At 42.7% G+C, this 19,457-nt stretch overlaps 1 protein-coding gene across 1 annotated transcript in view; it reads right to left on the reverse strand.

Moving 5' to 3' along the window:
- Positions 1 to 3,523: 3,523 nt before the first annotated feature.
- The window catches only part of LRRC42 (leucine rich repeat containing 42), a 20,475-nt gene continuing 4,541 nt past the window's right edge, over positions 3,524 to 19,457 (reverse strand). Inside the window, exons 2-10 of the mRNA XM_085885979.1 lie at positions 19,065 to 19,222; positions 18,610 to 18,728; positions 15,816 to 16,067; positions 14,304 to 14,432; positions 14,057 to 14,175; positions 13,620 to 13,708; positions 7,269 to 7,376; positions 6,946 to 7,024; positions 3,524 to 4,021 (exon numbers count right to left, since the gene is read on the reverse strand). Coding sequence (XP_085742105.1) covers positions 3,792 to 4,021; positions 6,946 to 7,024; positions 7,269 to 7,376; positions 13,620 to 13,708; positions 14,057 to 14,175; positions 14,304 to 14,432; positions 15,816 to 16,067; positions 18,610 to 18,728; positions 19,065 to 19,124 — 1,185 coding nt within the window. The 5' untranslated portion in view covers positions 19,125 to 19,222 and the 3' untranslated portion in view covers positions 3,524 to 3,791. The remainder of the gene's footprint in view (positions 4,022 to 6,945; positions 7,025 to 7,268; positions 7,377 to 13,619; positions 13,709 to 14,056; positions 14,176 to 14,303; positions 14,433 to 15,815; positions 16,068 to 18,609; positions 18,729 to 19,064; positions 19,223 to 19,457) is intronic.

Genomic DNA, 19,457 nt, shown 5'->3' on the forward strand with positions numbered 1-19,457 from the left:
CTCCGCACTCTCTTCAATCCCATTCTTCCCCCCAGGCCTTCAAAACAGCCGTTCACCACCACCTCTTATGTTCCCCCATCCAAAACCTCGATCGTTTCTACCACCATTAATCCACCTCCTTCAAATTCCCTGCTTTCCTTCCTGAAAGTCCCTGTAATGTCCATCTTGTATACCCCATGTTCCCTGCCCCATCCCTCTCCCTTCCACAGATCTCGTAATGTCTCTGTTCCCCACTGTTTTGTCCTTCCCTCTCTCCCACCCCTCTTGTCTCATGCCCCCCTTACTGTGCATTGTGTGTGAGCTGTCATATGAGCCTTGACAATGTAAACAAAAAAAGGACATCATGGGATCTTTAACGTCCAATGACTGCTGACAGGTGGGACACCTAGTTTAACATCCATCTTAGGGACGACACACACAATGATGAACCACTCTGCCTGTGAAACACTGGGATGACAGTTTATAACTTGGTTGAGATTCAAACCTAGGTTAGACAGCTGAGGGACAAGCAAAGTGCTTCATAGAGATATTAATTTTTTTCAACATGCACTACCAGCTTTGTGGCAATACAACTATCTACCGGCATGATACCACACCATGCCATACTGCTGTGTTTGTTAGAAAGTGCTGAGGCTATCGACATTTAAAATGTTGAGTAGTCAGCACAAAGACCCAATTTTATACCCAGTTGAATCAGAGGGAACATCGTGGTCAGGTACTGTATATGAGAGGAAGAGGCAACTGGTCTTCAACTTGTTCTGAAGTAGGAATGGTGCAATATGAACGACCATGATCGATTGAACCTGATAACAACCGAGATTTCATTTGAAAATGTTTTGGACAGTAACAGCTGAATGAGAAATTGTATGATTGTGAATCAATATCACCATACATCTCATTTCTTACCCAATAGGCTTTTAACATGGTATCCAACCTATGACTGGTCCTTTCAAGCAAGGTGAAGTATTTTCATTGCTTAATACTATGTTTATTGCCCACATTACAATTGGTTGCGAGTTAAACTCTCATTCATAGAATGACTCAAACAGAAGTTGAAAAAAAAATTATTTGGTAATTTGAGTAAATTATTTTTATTTCACATGAACAATGAATATCGTCCTGGTATGACTCTCGTGGATCGCTGAACCAGTCCATTCCGGTATCGCTTCGTACCGGTATGAGTATCGTCCTTGTACGACTATCGCGGATCGCTGTACCAGTTCATACTGGTATTACTAAATCCTAGTATGAATATCGCCCCGGTATGACTCTCGTGGATCGCTGAACCAGTTCATGCCGGTCTCGCTTCGTACCGGTATGAGTATCGTCCTTGTACGACTATCGCGGATCGCTATACCGGTTCATCCTGGTATTGCTCCATCCCGGTATGAATATCGCCCCGGTATGACTCTCACGGATAGCTATACCGGTTTATCCTGGTATTGCTTCATACCGGTATGAGTATCGTCCCTGTATGACTATCGTGGATCGCTCTACCCGTTCATACGAGTTAAGCTCTCATTATGAACAACCATGATTGATTGTTCATAATTTGATTCATTGACTATCGTGGATCACCGTGTCGGTAATCAGCACAGTCTTTCTAAAGCACACCTGATTCATAGAAAATAACCAATTGGCAATTGCTTTAAAAACAGCCACAAGGACAAAGAAAAACACGATTGCTTGTACGGTGCTCGGATGCTGAGGATTAAAAGTTACAACCGACTGTACTTACTTCCTGGTACATCTTAACATCATACGTTTCACTGTTCCAGGGGTAGCCGAGACGCCGAGTGCATCAAAGCTTTATAAAATCATGCACGGTATTTAAAGATTGTAAACACCTCTCTATGATTTATTGGTAATATACCGTTTGTTTGTTTGTTTTTCTCAGTATACCAGTATATTCAGAATTCCAATACCGGTATATCGAAATGAAAAATTATACTGGTATAACTGGTATATTGATATGTCACCCGATCCTAATATTTGCGGTTATTCGCTTCAAAAATTAGAGTTCATAGAATACCTTATCCCACACACTCTTAAAAAAAAATGACGGGGCGGGGTCTGCGAGCAGCAAATTTGATTGGTCGAGATGATGTAAAATGCTGGAATATTTTGTCCAAGTACTGCTAAACGGAAAGGTTTAGAAAGTGTCAAAAAGGCGATTTGTGTTCTAGTGTTCAACTTTATAATTCAATTGAAATAAAATTAAGATTTAACGGTTGTCGGAAAAAAAAAAACAACGGAAGTTTATCGCCATTGTTGCAGCGTCTATTACACCACTTTATTTAACAAGTTACATTAGTTATTTGTGTATGTTGTTTGTGTCCTTTACGACGTCGCTAAAAACAGTAAGCTTCCTGTTTGGAATGATTTTCAACTTTGCTTGACTGCCAGACGGGTAGACAGAGTGAAAATATTGTCTCGATCCTCCGTGTATGTGCGATCGGGACAAATTTAGAGCCAAAGTACTGATAAACTGCAGGTTCGTTTTCCGATTCATGTTCAAAATATAACATTCAATTGAAATCAAGTTGTTCATCGATCATAAACTGATGTTTGTGGACAGACAGACTGACAGACAAAATGAACCAAATGCTAAACCCTGCTTTTCGCTTTGTGCAAGTGTGGATAAATATTATCTACCATGGTTTTACCGTCATGAAGCATGGTGTTGGCTTCGTGGTTAGGGTGGCTGGCTTGGGATCCTAGGGGTCCTGAGTTCGAGCCCCGTTTTCCACTAAATTAACACCAGGGGGTTGACTCAGCCTGTCATCCTTCTGAAGTCAACAAAATGAGTACCAGTGTACTGGTCCCGGTGTATGCCCCGGTTAGAATATGTGTACCATATCCCTGGGTGTCGTAAGAGGTGACCAGGGTTGGCGTCAGGAAGGGCATCCGGCCATAAAACATTGCAACAAGGAGGTTACCATGATTGCATGGAGTCCACAAAAAGGTAACCCCTGCTAAGCAGGGAAAAATGGCTGTAAAAAGGCTGTTTTTTTATGGTTTTACCATCACTTAGTAACAGGCATTACACCAAAAGCTGTGTAATACATTTCAGTTCAGTGGCTCTACCGACGCATCCGAACCGCTTTCTTGCCACACTTTCCATGCAAATGACCATGTTGGTTTATTAGCTGCTATATCCAATGCACAAGTTACCAAGTTTTAATGTTTAACCAATTGATAGTATAAAATGATATCCTCCTTATTAAACATAATCCTCCCCACCAACAAATGAAAGCTTATCACAAACATTCGGCAAAGTCGCTGATTGTAAACCTTTTTCATTTTTTTTTTTTCTTGTTTTACAAAATATTTGTGAAACTGAATTGTTGGGTATTGCAAAAACATGCAAACCACCGCAGAAACCACATTAACCAAAAAACTGGAGTTCAAGATCGTCCATGATCAGTGCTGCTTCCTTTTTTTCTACTTCTTTTTTTGTTTGTTTTTTAACCGACTATGGACTCAAGGAAAGGATTGGTTTGTTGACTTTGAGCACAATCCATCAATTTCACTGGTTTATTAACTTTTGTACATAAATCACCTGTAAAAATAGATAATGTACACAAAACACGTTTGATTACAGGGGCTACAATAATATGATGTAAAAAAAGACCAGATAGGTTAAAAGAACTGGATAGAAAAAGAAAAGTAGATGTTTTAGTCGTCTGACCGCTTGTGGGCAGATACAGCAACTACACATCGGAACGGTACTCGAGCACATGTCGGAAGCACAAACCTCAAGGTGGAATACCTGCAATCACCGCCAATGACTAACAATCTGTAGAATACTGTTCCAACAACGCTTCATCCGTAGGAGTGAAAATGGACAATTTAGCTCCATTTCCAGAGAAAGTACCTCGATTCAGAGAATCTTCACAAACAGGAAACTCTTTGGCACAATTCTCCACCAAAGAGCATAAATCATCCATACGGTGGTAGTGTGCATAAGGAAAGATTGTGACTTCAGGGGGTTCCTCTCTCCTCGAAGGCTTCATTCCGTCTGGAAAAGAAGGAGAGGTTAAAGGGAGAAAAGCATAATATGACCTCGTGTAGAGCACCAAAAGTTGAAATATTTTCTACAATATGACAGCATCATGCATTTGGATACGTGTTGAAAAGATTGTGCGAGGCACTAACGATGTGACAATGTGTTCAAAAGTCCTTAAGATAATGGCAAAAGTGATGTGTGCACACTTTTTATATATATATTTATATATTTTTTTTAATTTTTTTTTTTAATTCACAATTCCTTTAATAATGTACATTGACAATTGAATGCAAGTTAGTCAAGGACAGGGCTGACAGGATGGCCTAACCCCGAGAGGTACGCACACTCGCCTCAAAGAAGTCCAGCCTGGGTTTGAATCCCGACCAAGGTTATACACTGTCATCCCGGTGTTTCACAGGCAGGGCGATCTATCAATGTTTGTGCCATCCCTCAGATGGACGTTAAACTGTGCGTCCTGTCTGCCAGCATTAGTTCGTTGATGTTAAAGTTCCCATGGTGTACTTCTCGAGGCCTAGGCAAGCTATCGCCGGCAGCATGGCCAAATTCCAAATTCCTGCCCTAATGAGCAGAGGGCATTGCATCAGCGGCACAGCCGTGCCCTCGGCAATTATGCTACTCCTCAGAATTGTGCTGCATGCAAACGAAAAAAAAGAAGAAGAAAGACAACATGACTAAAGAACAGTTTAGAAGAAACCTGCTGTTTATATTTTGGGATAATGCAACTACATATTTATCAATAAAGCTATCGATACCAAATGGTATGCATGTGAGGACAATCAGAAAAGCTGTCCAAGTAAAAGTGGTCCACAATTATTTTGTTACATTAACAAGCATTACAGAAGTATAATAACAATCTAATCAACTTCACCTCTCGAACTTTCGTGTGCAAAAACTTTTAACCCCTCTGTCTTGTTCTTGAATCTCTAATGAGCTTTTCTGGCAAAGTCAGAACGAGATGCCAAAGCCAGACAGATGGGAGAACCACAGTACATTGGCAAAAGGCAGAGCACCACGACACGATAATGGCTACGGAACAGAAATGACAATGTTAATGGCTCAAGAGCAGTTACCGAACAGAGAGATACAAAACCAAGAGCGATTGGAAAGAGGGTTTCTTTTCAGACATTTCGGACTCGTCTGCTTTTGAATGCACATGGTCGATGGTTATACTGGGTGGTTTGCCATTGCCTTTCCAGCAGCAGTTAGGGCAGTAATTTGTAATTTGCTCAGTGTGCCAGTGATAGCTCGCCTACTCTTCACGAAGGACACTGTGGGGTCTTTAACATCCCCCAATTAATGATACACACAGATAAATGGACAAACACAAAGGAGAAGTGGAAAGAAAAGTATGGAATCAAGGAACTAAATCACAAGCAAACACACATTATAAAGGTAGGCGTCATCGATGTAAATGTGTAGGGATCGAATGCTGGAGTGTAGTTTCAAAACAAAAATAGCAGTCGGTCCGCAACCCATTTTAGAAGGATAAAACATGAGGATGGATACCAAAAGTATGGGGAAAAAAACCCCATAAACAACTAATGGCGAAAGAGGTGGGTGATTAAAGAAAACTGTGGACGTGAAAGATCCCATGATGTCCTGCGTGAAGAATATGTGAGTGATCACCCTCATCTAGCCTGTTTCTTTTGATAACAAGGTGCAAATCGCATCGAGCAAGTGCATATCGACTTCATTGGAATCTTAACTCCAGATCCTGGCGAAGTTGATACGTTATCCCAAAGGGGGAAAAAAAAAAAAAGGGCAATGAAAAAAAACAAAACCAAAACTCAGGAACAACATTCGATGATTGGTGCAATTCATCGGATCGAGCTAAGGATGTGAACCCATCACCAACATTCGTCCACAAGGAATCTCACTTTCCGACAAGGCTGTTCGGAGTGTTCGTGTTTGTTCCTGCCGCATTAAAGGGAATGGCCAAGTTTCGCATTTCTACCTGAGCACAACGCTCATGATGCTGGAGACCTAAGGTTGACATTCCATTCACATCATCCACTAATGCTCTCCTCGTCTATTACTACAAAATAGCCGTGCGTGTGTCCGTGCATGCGAGTTGCACCCATTGGTTGGACAGTTTTCCTGATTCCACCCACAATTTCTATACCACGGCCGGACCCTTTAGGACCCTTCAGAACCCTATATAATCACCCTTATACCCCCGACAGGATCCTTTCTCTCAAGTAGAACTTTTACTGCAGAGGTTATGCAGGTTCACGATTATTTCTGACTATTTTCTCTTGATATTATGACGGGTTTCTGTGAAGTTGGTGCGACCATGATAGGGGAGCAGAGAGCATTACATATTCCGTTGTTTCGACGTCGGAATGCCGGTTTGCTTTTATGAACAGGAAGAGGGAGGGTGAAAGTAAAGATGGGATGGGACAATTTTGGAAGGGGGGGGGTAAGCGAAGTGAGGGAGTGATTCTTTCGGTTGGGGGGGGTGAGGCTTTCAGTGGGAGAGGGGGTGTGGGGGGGTTTGTAGGCCTGAATGTGGCGAGGGGATCTGTGCCTTCAGGTTGGGATGGGAAAGGTGAGTACTTGGATTTGGGAGGTTTGGGGGGGAGTAGGAAAGAGTTGTGGGGGAGGCTGAAGCTTTTTTGTTGAGTTTTCAGAATTGCATGTGTGAGTTTACTCACAGTAAAAGTGTGTGTGTGTGTGTGTGTGTGTGTGTGTGTGTGTGTGTGTGTGTGTGTGTGTGTGTGTGTGTGTGTGTGTGTGTGTGTGTGTGTGTGTGTGTGTCAGTCACTCAGGGGAGGGGTTACAACACCCTATGGGTAATGTGCTGGTTCTTATGAAAGTACATGGTATCCTCATTAAGAAAAAAAAGGATTGCGGGAATATGCTACCACAAGTCCTTAGTTCCATAAATCTAGATATGCGCTCATCTGAAGACTCACAGAAACGTGCAGCACAAGTGCTTGCAAGTTTGGGCCTCAGCCTCTCTGCCTCTTCCACAGTGGTCCAGTTATCCAGCAACTGCAGATAGTACAACAAAAGGTAACATTAAAACGAGTACATGGTGCATGAACATTGTAACTTATTGTTCGATTTTGCAACTCCCTTGAAGACAGCTGGCAATGAAACACTCCAGGCATCCCTTTAAATATGTCTTTCTTAATTGTTCCCCGATGCCCCTCATTCCCCTTTCCCTTTTCTCCCTTCCTTCCTTCCTTCTCTACTTTGCCACAAGTTCAGCCAAGCCTGCTAATCTGCTACTCACAGCGGCAGCCCAGCCGACAGATCGGCAACACTGGTGGGAGAAACAAGGGAGGGCTTTCTGAGTCGGGGTCAACGATAACTTGGAGCAAGCGCTCTGTCGGTTTTCACCCTGCACACGGCACATAAATTCTTACACTGAAAAACAATTAAACCAGAAAATTGACACTCAGTTTGTAGCAAAATATAAAATTGAAGATGCATTTAGCACATCATAAAATTCACATAAATTACTTCTTGTTTTTTGCATTTTTATTTTTTCATACTTGGTCTCAGCTCCTTCTGCACGATCAGTCCTCGAACCCTCCCTATCCACTCCAAGATGTACATGTTCTAAACTTCAAGTAACCCCTTCCAGGTTCAACTTCCAAAATCCAGGCAGGCTGCACACCTCAACTCGTTTATCTCTCACTTCGCCAAACTATGCATCCACCTTCCAGAGGCTGTTCTGTCCCAATCTTCCCTCTAACACTACAAGCAAGCGGTGCACTGCCATCTATTGGCATCTCCAATTCATACCCATGATCGTTATTACCCATATTAACCTTTCCTAACTCAACAATTGTACTTTCATTTCAGCATTTCCTTCCCCCCTCTCTCCTTCTCCTCTTTTCCTGTTCGTTCATTACCTCTGCCACTGAAGGTGCATGGAGGTTATGTTTTCAGCTGTTTGTCTGACTGATTGTCTGAGCAGTATATCTCAAAAAGCAATGTATGGATTCGGACAAAATTTACTGCACAGGTTGGGTGTGCGACAAAGACGAATTGATTCAATTTTGTTGAAAATCCAGATCCGGATCCGAGAATTTTTGAGTGACTCTTCACCATTGAGAGATAGGGCTAAAAGCGATTTAAAGCACGATATCTCAAAAAGGTATGGATGGATTTGGACGAAACTTGGTGGATGAGTTGGACAGGTGACAAGAACAAGCCGATTAGATTTTGATTCAGGTCCGGATCCAGATTTGACCTATCAGTGGGATATAAAATGTAAGCTGTTCAGTCTGGCAGAGATATGCACTCTGCCAAGTGTTGTTTCCATCATTGTGTTGCTCTCACCTCTCCTATCATTTTTTTTTCCTCCATGTTCTACCCTTTAAATACTGAGCCTCAAGCGAGGAAGTAGCACATACCATTTTGAAAGTCTTTGGAATGACTCGTCCAGGCTTTGAACCACTAACGTCCCAGACTCAAGAGCGGACGCTCAACCACAATTCCACCGAGACTGGTTTCAAGAAAAAGATAAACTTTGTGGTCACCGACACAAAGTGCCGATTGCGAAGGACTATTCAAATCTAGCGCTCGAGAATCAGGAAATGAATAACAAAAGGAAAATCCAGATGGGACTTCCAGGAATTGTGACAGACGTGAAGCCAGAACCATCAATGTTGACCTCCACATGCCTCAATATTGTGAAATCGTACATTAAATAAAAGGCCAAAAGTTTTGTATCTTTGGAGCTTGTATGAGGCTCAGATAAAAGTCCTAATTCTGTTTAGCCAACATTCATCTTCATCGGCTTCACGCTGTCGCTTCAGATATGAAATCCTTCCTCTTCTCCAATGGCTTGATTTCCAATCATCAATTTGGTTTCAGACCAGGTCACTCTTCCCTGGATATGCTGCTTCTGCTCTCCCATCAATGGATGGAGGTCCTCAATGCCAGACAGGAAATCCGAGCCGTATCCCTGGACATATCACATGCTTTTGACACGGTTTGGCACCCTGCCCTACTCACCAAACTCTCTTCCCATGGTATTCAAGGCCATCTCCACTCATGGCTCGCAGACTTCCTCGCCTGTCGCAGTCAACGTGTGGCCCTAAATGGAGTTCTTTCATCCCCTCTTCCTGTGCAGGCTGGAGTTCCTCAAGGTAGCGTTCTGGGCCCTGTTCTTTTTCTGGTTTTCATCAATGATTTCTCGGACCCTCTGGAAAATCCTCTATTTCTCTTTGCCGACGACTCCACCCTCTGCCGTACCATCTGTCATCCTTCAGACCAGCAAGCAGCAGCTTCTTCGCTCACTGCAGATCTGGATAAAATCACAAACTGGTCCAACACGTGGAACATGTCTTTCAATCCAGACAAATCTCACACTCTCACGATGTCTCTTCGAAAGGACCGTTTACAAAACCCCCCCATCCACTTTCTCAACAATCCTCTGGAAGAAGTCTTTTCTTTCAAGCTTCTAGGTCTCACTATCTGCCATGACCTTTCCTGGGAAAGTCACATTTCCAACCTCGCCTCAAAAGCCAGTCGCCGACTGGGAATCCTCCGTCGTGCAAAGTCCTTCCTCGGCCCTCTTGAGCTCCTGACCACTTACAAAGCTTTTGTCCATAGCCTGATGGAGTACTGCTCTCCCCTCTGGGCTGGTGCTCCTGCCTCCCACCTTTCTCGGCTTCACGCTGTCGAAACCAGGGCATTTAAGATCATCGGCATCTCCCGCAATGAAGCTGAGTCTTTGGGCCTCTCACTCAATCACCGCAGGTTGGTCGGTGGTCTTTCTGTCTTCTACCGACTCCTCTCCAGCCTTGCCCCCCTGCTCTCTCTGCGATTTGTCCCCACCACATTTCCACAGGGCGCTCAAGGTCCGCCAACAACCCCCTTCTGGTAAAACTACCAAAATCACGAATCACTGCTCATCTTCACTCTTTCATTCCTCTTTTTTCCCGCCTTTGGAATAAACTTCCTCACTCTATTCTTTCCCATTCTTCCCTCCAGGCTTTCAAAACAGCTGTTCACCACCACCTCTTATCTTCCCCCATCCAAATCCTCGATCTTTTCTACCCCCGATAATCCAGCCAAGCCCACTTCCTTCATTTCTCCTGCTTTCCTTCCTGAAAGTCCCTGAAATGTCCATCTTCTCTTCGCCATGTTCCCCGTCCCATCCCCATCCCTCTCCCTTCCACAGTTCACCTAATGTGTCTGTTCCCCACTGTTTTGTCCCTTCCACTCCCGCCCCTCTTGTCTCATGCCTCCTTGCTGTGAGTTGTGTGTTAGCTCTCATACGAGCCTTGACCAAGGTATACAAAAAAAAAAAATCTCAATAAACGTTCCCACTGAGAAGCTGAAAACCAAGTCCATTTCCTACTCTACCAATTTCAGATACTGCCTGCTTTTTTGCATTTTCACTTTCATCATCAATACTACGAGTGCCATACATGTCGAGGCTCATGTAAGAGATGAGAATAAAGGCATTAGAGTGAGAGGCAATGGGTGACCAAGGGACAAAGCTCAATGAGCAAATGCAATTGTAGTTGTAAGAATATAGTAGTACAATAAACTTGCTAAACCTCAATGTGTTTGCAATATGAATGTTCAGTATCCTGCACGAATAGGAATTTTAACAACAAGAAAAGGCAAAGCAATGGAGGTCATGAATAAACTAGTACCGGTAGCCTCTTCTATTTGTGCTCTCAAGGATATAATGGTGCAACTCAAATGACATTTTCGCTGCAGAATCATCAATAACGGCCTTTCGAATGCCATTTCGTTACAGGGTCCTATCTTGATAATTCAGTAACCGCCATCAATGAATGGCTCTGACCGGAATCGGCATATTTCATGGCCATACGATGTTTCCGCGTGCCAATAATCAGTTTGTACTCTCACCACACCAAGAATACCCAGATGCCGCTAATTCTCCTTAATTTTCTGAAGGCTGTGTTTATAGGCTGTTCTGAATGCGGCCAGTCAAAGATAGGTTGGTAGATATTTAGGATTTTTTTGTAGATCTCTGACCAATATTATCGCATACGTCACCAAAGAGGGGTCACTGGTGCAGAAAAGCGACCTGGAAGTGAAAGGTCTTCGATGGTGACATCCTAGTACATCCTTGTTTGCCACATCAGCAATCACAGTCAAGGCTTTGTTGTTGAGACCACCCAAGTAACAGAGTAGGCAAAAAAAAATTAAAAAGTAACTGGAAGGGCACTCTTCGACGTCGCGGCGTTGCCAGATATGCCTCCGCCCACATTATTACATCATTATACATACTTGTACCAAGTTTGATTTAAATCCCTGAACACAGATTCAAAACATTATATTAAATCATTCTGTTGCCAGATCTATTAAATCATGTGCCGATCAGGTTGAAATTTAAAACATCTATTCCCCATGACTACTCAATCATAAATGTGAAGTTTCACCCCTATTGATGAAGCGGTTCAAGAGAAATAATTTTAAGATTTTCGTTCAATCATCCGGTGGGTTGACTCAGCCTATCATCCTTCTGAAGTCGGCAAAACGAGTACCAGCTTATTGAAAACAGGGGGCACTGCATCAGTGGCACAGCCACACTCCCAGCAATGATGCAACCAGCAGCCACAGGCTTCATACTAAATAATAAACCCTTCAGCGTTGGTAATGTGTACAAGTCCAGGTTTGAGCAATTTACATCGAGAATAACACATGGGTCTGGAGAGGTTCCAATGAAGACCCTTCTACTCCAATGTTTTCAAGTCCACGGTCATGTATGGAGGTTAGAGTGTTAAGTTGTGGGCAGTGTGTTAGCATGGAGGAAATATAGTTATAGTGTTTGGTGAAGAAGGCCTCAATTCCACTAAGTACACTAGCATTATAAAGACACCTCTCATACATGTCTGAACTTTGCACCACCACCCGAGATTTCATGCTCATATTGTTGAGGAAGGCAGTAACTATATTACTTACCACTGACAAGGAGGAAACAAGGCAATAAGTTCTTCCCTGAGTTCCGCAAAGCCCAGATATTAATCCGATAAAGCTTCTGTGGGGGCACGTGGAGCCACTACTGATAGCAACCTGTCAAGTGCGAGTGTGATGCGAGTGTGATGGGATTAAAGGAAATTGCCATGTGCATACGAGGGAAGCGGGACCACAGTGATGCAAATCGCGTCAATTCCATTTGAAGCAAGCTAAGGGATCTTCATGCCAAAAAGGGTGGCTCAACCAAGTCAAGGAATAAAAGGTTTCATTCATTTTCTTGATCATTTGCTATTTTCCACATCAATCTCCCATATAGTACTAACAAGGGCGAGCCAAATGATTAAGGCAAGACTTATATCTATTCATCCCTCCTTGTCTTCCCTCCTTCCAAACAAGAGTTAAAAATAAAAATCGCACCAACTAAAAGGAAAAATGGATAACACGAATCATAACTGGAAAATACAGAAGCGTAAACAGATGACATGAAAAGATTAGAACGGCACTCGGTGGAGCGCATACCTCCACCAGGCTGAACAGTTTACATTTTATACCCCGCTGATGAGTTGGATCCGAATCCGGACCTTAACCAAAATCGAATCGGCTTGTTCTTGTCACCTAACAAACACATCCACAACTTTGTGAAATATCATGCTATATATCGTTTTTGGCCCCCATCTCTCAATGGTGAAGAATCGCTTTAGAAAATTAAAAAAATTCTCCCATTTGGATCCGGATTTCGATCTTCACCAAAATCAAATCAATTCGTCCTTGTCAAACACCCAACCTGCGCACCAAGTTTCGTATTGCGTAGACAGACAGACAGAGAGAGACAGAAAGAAAGAAAGGAAAACAGACAGATGGGGTGAAAACGTAACTTCCGTCCACCTTTGGTGATGGAGGTAAAACGTTGGGAGAGCATCCCCGCACAACACAGCAGCACAATGGCAGCACTGCTTCATTATTTTAAGCAACTAGCGAGTCCACAGAACACCTTACCCCACACAGTGTTGAGATAAACAGAACATGGGAGCATGGGTGGGGTCTGAGAACCGCAAATTTGATTGGTCGTGACGACGTTAAATGCCATCATATTTTGCCCAAGTACTGCAAAAAAAAGGAAGGGTTTTGAAAGTACCAAAAATGCTTTTTAGGGTTCTACAGTGTTCAAGTATTGCATATATGTATGTATATATTCGATTGAAAGAAAAGATTTTAAAAGTTGCAGAAAAATAAAATTCGGAAGTTTACCGCTGTTGACGCAGTGTCTTTTATGCCACCTTATTTAACAAGTTACGTTAATTATTCATATCTATTGTTTATGTCCATTATGACATTCTTAAAAAGAGTAAGTTTCCTGTTTGGAATGATTTTCAATTCTCTTAGACTGCCAGGCAAACAGAGTGAAATAATTATCTCACTCCTCTTTGTGCATATACGATCGGGATGAATTCAGAGACAAAGTACTGTAAAACTAAAGACTTGTCTTCCTATTCATGTTCCGATTCGTGTTCAAAATATAAAAAATTCGATTCAAATAAGTTGTTCCTCAATCATAAACTGACGTTTGTAGACACAGACAGACAGACAGAGAGACAGACAAAATGAAACAATTGCTTAACCCTTCTTTTCGCTTCATGTGCACAGGTGTAATGATGGCATGACGACAACTTGCCTCTGCTGCAGTACCACTCAAATCCAATGCTTTAAGGTGCTGGAAACAGGCCAAGAGAGCAACGCCGTTAATGGAAATGTCTGTATTTCCTAAGAAGTAGGAAAGTTATACAAAAGAGTTATGTGGCATTGGCTTTTAAATACCACACAAAGTGCAAGGCCAAAAATCAATGTAAATCTGACATAAAAAGGAGTACATGTACTGTTATCAAGCATGTTACGCAACAAAGAGAACAAACGGAGCGAATATTTCCCGAGCATTTAGACCACATGAACTACGTGAGACCGACCCAATGAGCTACACAATGGGTCGATGTTCTGCTCGTCGGAATCAAAACGTCAGGGAGGGCAAAGCAGGGTGTCGATGAGGCGTGAGACAGAAAAGAATGAGAAAATGTCAGGTTAAATATTGTTTCAAAAAGGAAATGTAAAACATACCAGCAAGGTTAAGTGTATGGAGTGAAGCCAAACCTCTCAATCCAACTCTTGTTGCCCCAGTCAGAATCCGCATTCCAGCATCAGTCAGCTCATTACTGGCCAATGACAACACCTGCAGTCTGCATTATTAACAGTTTCAGTAAAGCACCATACACCTGCAATGTAATGTTGGCACTTTACATTGCACGCACCCACAATCAAACGTAAAATGAAGAAAGGTTTTTTTTTTTTTTTAAGGGAAAAAAACCTGAAAAGGCGCTGTCCAATGCAAGGCAGGGCGGGATGTCTATCAGACAGCCGGCAATGAGAGACGTCAAGTTTCCGGAGCCATTCGAACTCAGAAATTAGAGGAAGGGCACAACGAAGAAATGCAGGCCTGAGGGCACAGGTATGCAAGATTCGGATCCAAACAAAAATCAAATGCAAACCTTCATTATATTGGAAACCACCAATTAAAGGAATTAAACTCAATCCCTTCTCAACAAACAAAAACTCAAACGGGTAACAAACTCTTCTTAACAGAGCACAAGTTCTGCCAAAGCAGTTTATTGATTGGCGTCAAAAATCCAAGGCAGGTCGCTACTCTGATGCAGTATAATCTACTGAGGATGCACGAATTTGGAATTTGTTCAGGGTGCCGGGGATGGCTCGACCTACTCTTCTGGAAAGAAAAAGATCTTCAACGTCCGAGTAAGGCGAGCACACGGGACACCCAGTTTAACGGCAAATACGAGGGATGGCATACACATTGATGTATCGCCTTGCCTCCAAAATACCAGGATGACAGTTTGTAGGTGGGTCAAGATTCGAACCCAGGCTAGACATTTCAAACGTGTGTGTGTGTGTGTGCGTGCGTGCGTGCGTGCGTGCGTGCGTGCGTGCGTGCGTGCGTGCGTGCGTGCGTGCGTGCGTGCGTGCTTCTTCTAGGGCAAGGCTATCCTGCCAGGGCCTCCAAACAATCCAAGTCAGAAACTCTCTGGCACAAGTCATGACTGCTACATTCACCAATAAGGAATACATTGCACCCACATTCATACAATTTTTTTGTATACATAGTCGAGGCTCATGGAAGAGCTAGTTCCAATAGACTGAACGGATCAGGACGTAACAGGACAAAAAGAACAGCGGAGATAGGGGGGAAACACCAACAGCAGAGCCAAATGCCAAGACAGAGGAAGGTGGACAAACAATGGGTGTGGGGAATAATTTGGGGGGGGGCAGGAGAGGATGCATGGGATGGACAACAGAAGGAAGCTCTCAGGAGGGAAAACTGGAAATTTGGAAGGAGGAGGGATTAGGGTGGGGTTAATGAGGAGAATGTTAATGAGGGTAGAAAAGATCATGGTTTTGGATTTGGGATGATCTGAGATGGTGGGGAACAGCCGTCTTGAAAACCTGGAGGGAAGAATGAGATTGAAGAGGATGTGGAAGTTGCTTCCAGATGTGGGAAAAAGAGAGGAACAAATGGGTGGAGGTGAGCAGTGATTACCAATGCTCACCTTCACAATGAAAAACACAAATAAAGCCCAAATGTTTTTAACATGTCATCAACTTTGGATGTTTTTCATGTCTTCAGCACAAAATTTTAAAAAAACAAGGACTGAAGTTCCCTTTATGCTCATCATTCCCATCATTATAAGATGGCTGAGCATTTGGGGGAGTTCTCACATGGTACAAAAATCCACTCGCATGCATATTCAACAAGAGGCGCAACATAGCTATCCTTGTAAAAAACCTCTTCAGTGAATCTAGGCTTCACCTGTTCCTGAAGCAAGCGGCTGAAAACACAGCATCGCCATAGGCTTCTCCAAATACTCGCAGAACACAAGGAGACGCTGGGTCTCGTGGATCCAGAAAGCCACCCGACACGGCGGTAGAGAATATGCGGCTTCCCAACTGCTCTGGGAAGCCACGTAGAGAGTCCAGCAGTTGCAAGTGTGAAGCCACAAAGCCGATAGTCATGTCCAGCAGAGAGGAGGGATGACATTGACTGGATAGGTGGGTAGAGAATCTGTGGAGTTGCATTATATTGTGGTCAGGCAGTCACTCAAAATGCCTTGACAGTTCATTTATCAGTCCAGTCACTCGATATAGACAGGAATTTTCTCAAACCAAATGTTCACAGGTCTATTAACCGCCAAGATAAGAAAGGTGAAGCAACGTTTCTGGTGTAAGCCCCACTTCAAAGCAAGACCTAATGCCTCTTGGGATACCTTTGTCAACATTGGGTTGAGAAAACTTGATGTGCTGCACTTATTTTTTTCTGCCATCGCAGACAGACTCTCGTCCTTTCTTCAGTCATTTATTGTCTGGTCATTAAGGAACTATTGTTAGGAGATTCAATAAATTATTTGATTTGACATTTGTGGTAAAAAAAATATAGTCTGGTAAGTGCTCCACACACTATGTTGACTGCAGATCAAAACATTCGCTTGATTTACAAACTCTGTAAGCAACAGAATAAGGAAGAGGATGGTGTAGCAGCATCATTTTGCACTTGGTTATATAATATGTGAATATTCTTGAGCTTTGGTTTATCGGAGGACTTCCAGGATGGGCTTTTCCGGCAGGGGTTTCCAGAAGTTTTGACGGTTGTGGTTTAATAAAGTTGTGCTAAATTGTGGTTGCGCTAAATTATTGACCCTGACACGATCCAAATTACAAGCACGCGACCAGTCGCCAGGAACGAAAGCCAGCCGTGCCCTTCCCAGACATTCAATCAGCTTCATCAATGGCAGTGGTTTTGACAAAGCTGCCGTCATTCTCGCTTATCAACTTCAAGCTAGTAAAGGGTCATTCCATGTCAAATCATCAAAGAATCTGCCGTCATCTCTCAGATTTTTGTAAAACTTTGGGAACCAATTGGGACCCATGAAAAACGGCAAGAACTCAAATATTTTTGCTAACAGCCTCTTAATTAGTGAGATACAGACTAACGAACTTTGGACTAATTAGCACGACGTAGCAAATTCAAATGGCCATATCTCTAAAAGTATAACACCTAGAGAGCTGGATTTGGTGTAATTTTAAAGGTATTTTCATGCCCAATGAATTTGTCTGGGCAACATTTTCCTACCTCCAACCACAAAAAAGTTATCACAAAATATAAACTTCAATCGTGAATCCCCCCAAAAAAATGTATCCTTCAAATTTCCTCAAATTCATCCCAGAGGTACCTTATGATGTCAAGAAGCTTCCACATAAATTTTGTGATGGGCACTCCAATAGTTTCTGAGATATGAGCAATAATGTACATGTACGTATGGTATATAGGTTCGAAAATCAGCATTTGTAATGTATTATACAATCATTCTAACCTAGCCATGATAGGGAACACAGGGAACGACCATCAATTGCATTGAAGTATCATATACTTTCATTTTCAACTGGGCCTGAGGGGAAGAAACAAGTGATGCTGTTGCTGCATTGAAGAGGAAATTGAAAGCCGAAGTCAGGTTAGTGAACACTGTGTACTTGAACTCACTTATTGATTGTATAATACATTACAAATGCTGATTTTCGAACCTATATACCATACGTACATGTACATTATTGCTCATATCTCAGAAACTATTGGAGTGCCCATCACAAAATTTATGTGGAAGCTTCTTGACATCATCAGGTACCTCTGGGATGAATTTGAGGAAATTTGAAGGATACATTTTTTGGGGATTCACGATTGAAGTTTATATTTTGTGATAACTTTTTTGTGGTTGGAGGTAGGAAAATGTTGCCCAGACAAATTCATAGAGCATGAAAATACCTTTAAAATGACACCAATACCAGCTCTCTAGGTGTTATACTTTTAGAGATATGGCCATTTGAATTCGCTACGTCGTGCTAATTACTCCAAAGTTCGTTAGTCTGTATCTCACTAATTAAGAGGCTGTTAGCAAAAATATTTGAGTTCTTGCCGTTTTTCATGGGTCCCAATTGGTTCCCAAAGTTTTACAAAAATCTGAGAGATGACGGCAGATTCTTTGATGATTTGACATGGAATGACCCTAAAGCTGTGCTTTATGCAAGTGGAAGCCCAGTTATTCACCACCATCAAAGATCATCCTCAATCCAAAACCATGATCATTTTTATCCCCATTAACCCCTCACCCCCCCTTCCCCACCCCATTTCCCCACCTCAAGCCCTCCTCCTTCCAAATTTCTAGTTTTTCCTTCCTAAGTGCCTCCTTCAATATCTATCCTATCCACCCCATGCATCCTTTCCTATCGTTCATACCTTCCCATATTTGTCCAAGTCTCCCTCTATTTTGTCCTTAAACTCTGCCGTTGGTGTGATTCCGATCCCGATATATATATATATATATATATATATATATATATATATATATATATATATATATATATATATATATATATATACACACAGTATATAAATATATTTGTTCACATATTATAAAGCCAAAGGAAAAATGATGCTACAGTCGTAAAAATGGAAAAATTGGAGGCAAAAGGAGTTGATGCATCTGCATGAGTGATGGCAAGAGAGATGGTTAAAGTAGGAATGCTGATGGGAATTGATAGAAGTGAGGAACAACCGGGCTCGTTTAGCTGGCCTTTCATTTTGGTCACGCCAATCATGCAGTTGTTCTGCTTCCCCCTCGACTCCATGCTTCTCCATTTCTCCAGCTGAACAAATACCGCTGCTGTTATACACCTGGAAATAATCACAGCCATCGTTTCATCATCAGTCACAACTGTGCAATGAAACACAGCATGTGCATGAAATTGAGAGTCAAAAGATACAAAATAAATTTGGAGGTCCTCTGGATTGTATCCAGATTTTCATAACAAATGTCAACATTAAAGTTGTTTCAGGAAAGGTGTTGGTGGGAGTGGTGGTGACAGAGGACAGGCATATCATAGGTGAAGCGTCAAAACAAATTAAAGGCAGAAATGTTAAGGATTTGGTTTGAAATTCAAGATTCAGGACACCACTGAGCTTGTCCCTGGCAAATAACATGATGCTGTGAGATTCTTAGGAAAACCTCACCTGGCTCACAAATAACCTTCCATCCACCCATCCATTGGGACCACACTCTGTGCAGAGCATTGGAGCTGCCTCAGCAGTCTCCTGGCAATTGGGCACAATCCTGGACGGGTCGCCACTCTGACACAGGATACCAGCAAGCTGGCACTCATTTTGCCAACCTTGGGAGGATGACAGGCAGAGCCAACCCCGCCTGGTATTAATTCAACAGCCGAGTGGGATTTGAACTCAGGATCCTTGGATCCCAAGCCCACCACCCTCATCATTAAGCCAACACCAGGCATACGTCTCATCCCACGAGGGAGTATATAGACCTCTAACACCTATTAACTGAAATGGTGACCATGGACCGCCATCTGACACCAGAAGCTGGTGCAAAGGGGTGCTCAACAGGGC

The sequence above is a fragment of the Eptatretus burgeri genome, chromosome 6, assembly GCF_056783735.1.
Source record: "Eptatretus burgeri isolate ZD-2024b chromosome 6, Ebu_testis_v1, whole genome shotgun sequence".
NCBI classification, from domain to species: domain Eukaryota; kingdom Metazoa; phylum Chordata; class Myxini; order Myxiniformes; family Myxinidae; genus Eptatretus; species Eptatretus burgeri.